At 44.3% G+C, this 9,305-nt stretch overlaps 1 protein-coding gene across 13 annotated transcripts; it reads left to right on the forward strand.

The window, feature by feature from the left end:
* Window positions 1-577: 577 nt before the first annotated feature.
* LOC309331502 (uncharacterized protein) lies at window positions 578-8,977 on the forward strand (the record flags this gene model as incomplete). 13 transcript variants are annotated; one of them, XM_081843726.1, is made up of 8 exons in its annotated part: window positions 578-640; window positions 1,430-1,528; window positions 2,226-2,399; window positions 2,841-3,335; window positions 3,597-3,678; window positions 5,828-5,907; window positions 6,429-6,555; window positions 7,236-8,977. In XM_081843726.1, the coding sequence occupies exons 4-8, from the start codon at window positions 2,988-2,990 to the stop codon at window positions 8,975-8,977; spliced, it is 2,379 nt and encodes a 792-aa protein (XP_081699852.1). In that variant the 5' UTR covers window positions 578-640; window positions 1,430-1,528; window positions 2,226-2,399; window positions 2,841-2,987. The 13 variants fall into 13 exon arrangements, with proteins under 13 accessions (XP_081699852.1, XP_081699847.1, XP_081699851.1 ...); XM_081843721.1 differs by having other exon boundaries at window positions 636-752; XM_081843732.1 differs by lacking the exons at window positions 578-640; window positions 1,430-1,528 and adding exons at window positions 725-826; window positions 889-940 and having other exon boundaries at window positions 2,282-2,399.
* Window positions 8,978-9,305: the final 328 nt, after the last annotated feature.

Genomic DNA, 9,305 nt, shown 5'->3' on the forward strand with positions numbered 1-9,305 from the left:
GGAACTCCCTGCCCCTTGATTTCGGGCAGGCGCCTGCACCGTGGCGATTCAGGCGCCTGCTGAACAACTTTTCCCCAAATTTCTAGTTACAGGTAGGTAGCCGTTTTGGTCTGTCGTAGTCGAAACAAAACAAAACAAAACAAAAATTCCTTCCAGTAGCATCTTAGAGACCAATTAAGTTAGTTATTGGTATGAGCTTTCGTCTCCGCAGGCGTGTCCTTTTTCGCCTGCAATTCCCACTCGCGATTTTACGTTAGTATTTAACTAAGAAATTGGTGGATTCATAGAGAAACAGGGCTAAGTGAAAATATCCACTGTAAATAGGCGCATCTGGATACTTTGTTACCGTTTAACTGAGTTACGCTGCAAAGGCCATTTGCAGAAGGGCTCCTGTTGCATTACCTGCAATCACCTGCAGGAGTCTTGGTGTTTTGTGGACACGTGTATGTGCAAATGCTCCCACTCTTTCCGCCACCTTTCCTCTCCCCGCCCCATCCTTTTCCAGGATGTTCGCGTTTCCGCCTGCTTCTTGCCCTCTTTCAAGATGGTGCTGTGGCGTCACGTCGCCGGGCAGCCCGTCGCCTCTTCCCACCCTCGCCTTCTCTCCTGAAATGGCGCCTGTCGAGGACAGGAAATGAAGGTGGGACGGGGGCGGGCAAAGGAACCTCCTTTTGCGTCACTTCCTGCCAGGGAAGAGGGGCTGTGGTCTCCCTCTTTTGCAGAGCTGCGTCCTTGGCGCCTTCTGGGACCTGGTGAGATTCCTCTCTCTTGTCCCTTGCGGAGCATTGGGGAGAATTAAGAGCCCCGGGCTGCAGGTGGAGGCGGCGTGGAGGGACTGTTTAGCTTGTGCATGGAGGTGGGGGGAGGACGGGGGGGCTCCAAATCTAGGAGCAGAGGCTATGGGGTCTTCTTCTTTTCTTTAGCGATCCCTCGTAGCAAAGTAAGATTGCCTTCCATGAACACATTCTTAACAGAGGACAATTCTGGATCCACACGTCCTTCCACAGTGGGGACATAGGTTTCTGGGCGGGAGTTGGTTCCGGTGAGGGTTTGCCATAAGTGCCTTCTTCTTAGCTCGTCTCACCCTTTCATCCTGAGTTGAAGAAAAACATTCTTCAAAGTCCAATACTCCTTTGGTAAAGGCTGTTCTCCAACTGGTGCGCTCACAGGCCAGTGTTTCCCAGTTGTCAGTGTTTATACTACTTTTTAAAGATTTGCCTTGAGACAGTCTTTAAACCTCTTTTGTTGACCACCAGCATTACACTTTCCATTTTTAAGTTCGGAACAGAGTGGTTGCTTTGGAAGATGATAATTAGGCATCCGCACAACATGACCAGTCCAACGAAGATGATGTTGAAGTATCATTGCTTTGACACTGGTGATTGTTGCTTCTTCCAGTACACTGACATTAGTTCACTTGTCTTCCCAGGAGATGTGTACAAATTTTCTGAGACACCGTTGATGGAACCTTTACAGAAGTTGGAGGTGGCATTTATAAGTGTTCCATGTTTCACAAGCAGACAGTAAGGTTGGTAGTACAATAGCTTTGTAAACAAGCATTTTGGTGGGGGGGAAACCACACACACCCCAAACTAGCATTTTGATTTCTCTATGAATGTCTCTGTCCTCAAACACTCTGCACTTCAGTTAGAAGAATACAGCACTTGCTGAGCTTAGAAGATGCTGGATTTCGGCATCAGTGCCAGCCTTGTGAAAAGATAACTGTCCAGGTAGGAGAAGTGATTAACACTTCCCAACATAACACCATCGAGTTGGATTTGTGGCGCTGCAGAGGGGTTGTTTTACACTTGTTAGTGCAGCACTTTGGTTTTTTGGATGTTGAGCGATAGGCCAAGCTTTTTGTAAGCTTCTGCAAAGATATTTAGCATGGTTTGGAGGTCGTCCTCTGAGTGTGCACACACTATGTTGTCATGGTCAAAACAAAAAATTCCTTCCAGTAGCACCTTAAAGACCAACTAAGTTAGTTCTAGGTATGAGCTTTCGTGTGCATGCACACTTCTTCAGATACCTGAAGAAGTGTGCATGCACACGAAAGCTCATACCTAGAACTAACTTAGTTGGTCTTTAAGGTGCTACTGGAAGGAATTTTTTGTTTTGACTATGGCAGACCAGCACGGCTACCTATCTGTAACTGGAACTATGTTGTCATGAGCATACTGAAGCTCTACGACAGAAGGTACGGTAATCTTACTCTTTTCTTTCAGCCTGCTCAGATTAAAGAGCTTTCCATCTGTTCGATATATGATTTCTACTCCTGTAGACAAAAATGACAGTCCAAATTCCTCATTCATCAGTTGCAGTTCTGATTTCATTCATTGACTGAAAACACCAAAAGGCAGGAGCAACCAGGCTGACTCATCTCACAGAAATCCCTTAAGGTGCCTGCACATTTTGCATGGTAACTTTTCTAGTGTTGTTGTTTGTTATTTATACCTCATCCATCTGGCTGGGTTTCCCCAGCCATTCTGGCTGGTTTACAGCATATATAAAAACAAATTAAAACATCAGATATTAAAAACTTCCGGATATACGACTGCCTTCAGATGTCTTCTAAAAGTTATGTAGTTCTTTATCTCCTTGACATCTGAAGGGAGGGCATTCCACAGGGAGGGTGCCGCTACCGAGAAAGCACTAGGAGAAATAGGGGCTTCTCCTCCTCCTTCCTTTTTAACTTTGAAAAGAAAGTTCAAGTCAGTGCCGTGGTATAGTCCAGGCCTGATTCCTTGCAAGGCTCATCCACGCTTGCGGAGGAAACATTTTTTTTCTTCTCCTGACAGTGTATCCATTTTATAACAGAACAATGTGTTTGTGCTTTGTAGGACTTTTCTAGCACCTCTAATTTGGACAGACAGAACTTGGCAGAAGAAAAAACAGATTCTTTCTGATCCCTTGGAGGTTTCTTGAGAGCACAGGTGGATGAGCAAGACTCAGCTGACCCTGGAGGAGGAAGAGGCAATTTCATCCTAATGGGGAGCAGCAGGGGATTCTGGGAAAACTCTGTGCAGATCCTGGGTGAGGAGGACACCCTTCGCTCTGATGTGCAGAGCCAGCAGTTCTGCTACCAAAAGGTCAAAGGTCCCCGAGAGTTTTGCAGTCGACTCTACCACTTTGACCGTCAATGGCTAAAGCCAGAAAGGCATACGAAAGCTGAGATGCTCGACCTGGTGATCTTGGAGCAGTTTCTGGCTGTCCTTCCACCGGAGATGGAGAGCTGGGTGAGGGAATGTGGAGCGAAGACCAGTGCCCAGGCAGTGGCCCTGGCCGAAGGTTTCCTCCTGAGTCAGGCAGCGGAGAGAAAGGAGACAGAACAGCAGGTGAGACTTTCCTCTGAATACTCCCAAGGTGCTCTGAACATGAGGTAGGGTATCCTCAAATTCTCAACCAATGGTACATCTTTTTGGGAAAGCATCCATGGAATGCTATCTGATACCCCTAATGTTTTTGCCTCTGCCGTTCCTTTTCTAACTCTTCTCCGAGTTCTCTGTTTGGAATACTTGTGGAAGTTCCTGCATTGCAGAGGGTTGGACTAGATGATCCTTGGAGTCCCTTCCAACTCTGTCATTCTGTGATTTCAGGGAAATTATCTGTTTGCAAAAATGGGCACGCATTCCTCTGAAGCAGAGAGGACTCTGTTGGATACCAGAGAGAGGCCCCTGGGTAAGGAGGAATGAGTTATTTCTCTGTTGGGTCACATTCTGTAGATTTTGAAACATAGCAGTGGGTTATTTGTTTTTTTTTTTTTTTTAAATAATTTTTATTGGGTTTTTACATTTTATAACAACAGACACACACACAAAGACAAAGACAGACAAACATACAAATACAATTACATACCCTAAATTTCTTTACCCACTTTCATTGACTTCCCCCCACCCCCTCCTCTTACATCCCAATTCCAAAATTAATTCAGCAAGTTCTTACCTAACCTCTTAAAGATATTCACATTGCTTTTAAAAATTAAATTCTTTTGTTTATCTATATTCAACTATCCAATTCTCTTATAATCATTAATTTCTTTTTTTTTTTTAAGGTCGATCTAACTTCCCCTTCACAAATTTTCCCTTTATTATATTAATTATAGGTCACATTGACCAAGTAAAACAAAACATAACATTTTATAATTCTATTCTCTCCCCCCCCTGCCCCGGTTTCTGTCCCTTCCTAGACAAATGTCCAGAAAACAAACAAAAAATATTTCTAGCCCGGATTCCTCACGTCCGAGGCGTCTGATTCTCTGTCAGTCCCTCTCTGCCAGCTATATTGGTAGTCCTCTTTGATGGTCCTAAGACCCCGAAGGAGTTCAGTCAGAGTCAGATCATATTTTCTTTCATTCAGAATGTTGAAGAGTGTTTGCTGCGAAAGGCCATCTAGTTTTCCATATTCAAGAGAAAAGTCCCAATCATATTGCTTTGTTCTTTCTAGTTTTAATATTCCAAGTACTCCAGGGGCTTCTCTCTTCTTCTTTCTCATCTTTCGCAGGTCTGTAATCCAAAGGTCTTTTTGCTCATACTCTAACGCTGCAGATTCCTGGTTGATATTTTCCACTTGTAGTGTCTGAACTCCTTCTTTTTTCTCTGTCAATTCCAAAGGCATCTCTTCCTGCTCAGCTGCAGAATTTTTATCATACATCTCCTTTGTGCATTCAGCAGAGTTGTTTATTTCAGGATTCAAGGTCATAAAAACTTTACTTAGAGCCATACTCTGCTCCTGCAAGATTCCCACGAGAAAGAACATTTTTTCTATCTCCGCCAGTAATTTTCCCTCTGCAGCCATTGTAATGTCACTAATTCCCCCTAGGGGGCTTTCAGTTATTTAGTAGTCCTTTTCCAATAATCTGTTACTTTGTTATTATCAATACTTTGTTTCCATTCGCCTCAGTCCAAATGTATCAGCTTTAATTCCAAGAGTTATTAAATAGCAAAATTCTTTACTTTGTCCGCCCGTTTGACAGCTTCTTTGACAGCTGTCAAACTCCTTTCACTTCTTCCTCCGGGACCCAAATAGGACACTCCCGGGTTTTTTGGGGGGGATACACACAAAGTTCCAAATTCCCTTTCTCTCCAGCACAAAAATCTTGTTCTATCAAATTTGTGAAAAACTTTTAAATCTTCAAAACAGTATTCATTCCGCCTTAATTCTCCGTTCCTTGCTTTGAAACGTCTATAAATAGAGGGGGTGCGGACTTCCCTTTAACACATCCCCCGATCGTGCCGAATTCACAGGATAAAATTTTTAAAGTCCAAATTCCACTACTCACGGGTCCTTTGTTATCCAGTCCAAATTTTGGGAAGAAAGTCAGCGCTCTCCGGCCATGGCTTGCGGCTTCGCTCTACTGAGGTAGCGGTCTACTCTCAGCACCACGCCACTCTCCGTACCCTCTCCGCAGCCTTTAAAAAGGCTCTTCGTGGGTCGGGGAGGGCGCTTAAGGTGCCCACCGAGTCACCAAGTCCGCAGGCTTCCGCGCCTGCGGTTTCTGAGGGTCCCCGTGTCGCCGGCACGGCAAGACCCGTCCTCAGCAGAGCCGATTCCCTCCGGAGCTCGGAGGGAATCCGCCATTAGCCGTTCGCGCTAACCCGGAAGTCCAGCAGTGGGTTATTTGAATCTTTTTGGGGAAGACATTTGGGGCCAAAACCTCCAGGAGGGGAAATGTATATTTACACAACTAAAATATGAAATGGGTACAAAAGTCCAAACATACTCAATAGGGGAGGCTTTTTCAAAGGCCAATATGTAGTTAGAGATGCACTACTTAACCTCCAAGAGAAGCAGACTCCCTTGGCTTCCCACTTACCTTTGTCTCTCGCAGGTGACAGAAAGACATCAGTGAAACCTCATCCATATTTTCATGGCAACGGAGAGGAAGCAGCAGCTTTGGAACCAGATCAGGTAGTGGGAAGGAGCATTGTGGGGAGAGAGGCCGAGGGTGGGGCAGCCAGGTGCCTCTGTGCCCAAGCTTCTTGTCAAACCTGCCCTGAACAAAGGCTAAAAAGGCCATTTGAGAAGGTTTATTTACTAAGAATAAGGAACAGCTTCCTCACCTCAGCTTCCGAATGTCACTTATATTATCCCTGTCATTTCCATTTTCTTTATAAAGTTATAATTGAATGCTACAACAGGTTTCTAAGAAGTGGACGAACCATAAAAAAGAGTGGCCAGGATTCACCTAGCCACCCCAATCAGTTGCACAGCAGGGCTTTCCCCCTCTATCCTCTCCCTTCCCAGGTCCCCATTCACCCCCTGAAGTCCACTTTAGGGCATTAGGAGTTTCCCCTGAAGAATTTGTTGTGAATGTGCAGCAAAACAATCCCATTAAAACAACACAGTAACCAACAGGCAGAAAACAACAGAGCAATGTGTAGTAGATCATCTTTATGCTGTCTAAGTGGAGGACATTTTCCTTCTTTTAGGGTCCAGTGTGCTTTGAAGATGTCGCTGTTTGTTTCACAGACGAGGAATGGGCATTGCTGGATTCTGACCAGAGAGCTTTACATAAGGAAGTCATGGAGGAGAATCGTGGGATCATGGACTCACTTGGTAAGGCTCCCTGCTGGTTCATAATATCTGTTTTGAAAATCAATACATACCTCTTTGTAACAAACCTCCAATATTTTGATGGAGCTCAACAGGGCTACTATAGCATCTGAGATTCTAACTTCCCCACAGCTCACCTTGAATGGAAGGCTGCCTACAGGTTTGTCTGTGATTATTCTTCCTCCAGTTGTTAATATTATTATCATTCATTTCGTTTCTCTATCACTTTATATTTTTCGGGGGGGGGGAATCAAAGCGGTTTACAACCTACATTAAACTGCAAATAAAACATTACAGAAGAAAGTTAGGCTTGTCTGAACTGCTCAATCCTTTTAAAATGTAGGCTTCAGACTTGTTAGACAAATGGAAGTAGCTTTTGTCACGTTTTATGTTTTTGCTGCTGTCCATTTTCAGTTGGTCAGAGAACTTACTGACCTTTGAGATGAAGCAGATTCCATGATTGGGTCAGATCCAACCCAGAAAGAAGCCAGGCTTTTCGAATTCCAGGTTCCTATAAATATGTCCATAAATGCTAGTCAACAAAGGCAGTGAACTCTGTAGGAAGACCTCACATCTGAACTCTCGTCAGTTCTCCCTCTATCACAAGCATTCATAAGCATTGTTAAATAACTGGGGACTCAATTTCTTCCTGTGACTCTAATCTCTTTTTCTCTTCAATGTAGGTGGTGATAAATTAGAAATGATCAAGGGAGACCATGGCAGAATCCACACAATGAAGAAGCCACATAAATATTCGGAGTGTGGAGAGAGATTCCATCAGAGCTCTCATTCCACTTCCCATCAAATAAATCCCACTGGGAAGAAATCCTATCAGTGCATAGAATGTGGAAAAAGCTTTGGTCGGAAACGAACTCTCACAGCCCATCACAGAGTCCACACTGGGGAGAAACCGTATCAGTGCTTGGAATGTGGAAAGAGCTTCAGTCACAACAGCAATCTCACTTCACATCAAAGAATTCATACCGGGGAGAAACCCTATCAGTGCTTGGAATGTGGAAAGAGCTTCACTCAGTGCGCAACTTTCACTTCCCATCAAAGAATTCATACCGGAGAGAAACCGTATCAGTGCTTGGAATGTGGAAAGAGCTTCCGTCACAGCACCGCTCTCACTTCCCATCAAAGAATTCACACTGGGGAGAAACCCTATCAGTGCTTGGAATGTGGAAAGAGCTTAAGTAAGAGCTCTGCTCTCACTTCCCATCAAAGAATTCATACAGGGGAAAAACCCTATCAGTGCTTGGAATGTGGAAAGAGTTTCCGTCACAGCACCGCTCTCACTACACATCAAGTAATTCATACCGGGAAGAAGCCCTTTCAGTGTTTGGAATGTGGAAAGAGCTTTGGTCAGAAGGGAAAACTCACTTTACATCAAAGAATTCATACTGGGGAGAAACCCTTTGAATGCCAAGAGTGTGGAAAGAGCTTTAGTAAGAGCAACCATCTCACTTCCCATCAAAGAATTCATACAGGGGAGAAACCTTATGAGTGCTTGGAATGTGGAAAGAGCTTTACTCGGAAAGAAAGTCTCGCTTCCCATCAAAGAACACACAGCGAGGAGAAACCCTATCAGTGCTTGGAATGTGGAAAGAGTTTCAGTCGAAAGGAAACACTCACTTTCCATCAAAGAATTCATACTGGAGAGAAACCATATCAGTGCATGGAATGTGGAAAGAGTTTCAGTCACAGAGCTAATTTCATGGCCCATCAAAGAACTCACAGCGGGGAGAAACCATATCAATGCTTAGAATGTGGAAAGAGCTTCCGTTACAGCAGCAATCTCACTGTCCATCAAAGAACTCACAGCATGGAGAAACCATATCAATGCTTGCAATGTGGGAAGAGCTTCCATCAGAGCAGCGCCCTCACTTCCCATCAAACAATTCACAGTGGGGAGAAACCATATCAGTGTTTGGAATGTGGAAAGAGCTTCAATCACAGCAGCACTCTCACTTACCATCAGACAACTCACAGAAGAGAGAAACCATTTAAATGCCAAGAGTGTGGAAAGAGTTTCAGTCATAAGGAAAGTCTCACTTCCCATCAAATAATTCATACAGGGGGGAAACCCTATCAGTGCTTGGAATGTGGAAAGAGCTTCAGTCACAGAACAACTCTCACGGCCCATCAAAGAATTCATACCGGGGAGAAACCTTTTCAGTGCCAAGAGTGTGGAAAGAGCTTCCGTCAGAGATCATCTCTCACTACCCATCAAAGAACTCACAGTGGAGAGAAACCATATCTGTGCTTGGAATGTGGAAAGAGCTTTAGACACAGTCGAACTCTCACTTCCCATCAAAGAGTTCACAGTGGAGAGAGACCATATCAGTACTTCAAATATGGAATGAGCTTCACTGGCAGTGACAACCTCACTTCCCATCAAATTCCCAATGGGGAGAAACCATAGCAGTTGCTGTTTACAAATTTAAATATATGAAACTTTAATTAGTAGGTGGGTGAGTATTGCTACGGTGTTCGTATTATCTAACATTTCTTCATACTACATGCCCACATCTGTGAGGTGCAAGTCATTGGCCAAGGTGTTGGAATACCTTCTTCACATCACACCTGGGGAGAGAGTCATGCATGATTTGGCAACGCAACACTGATGAGGTTGCCTTCAATCAGTGCCATCTAGTTGTGTACTGAATTGACCCTCCCTCCTGTCAATATCAATATTGCCTTACAAAACTCAGAACCCCAGAAATGTGGGGGGAGTTGTGTAAACGTGTGTT

This window comes from Podarcis erhardii (assembly GCF_964252035.2).
Source record: "Podarcis erhardii genome assembly, chromosome: 16".
NCBI classification, from domain to species: Eukaryota; Metazoa; Chordata; class Lepidosauria; order Squamata; family Lacertidae; genus Podarcis; species Podarcis erhardii.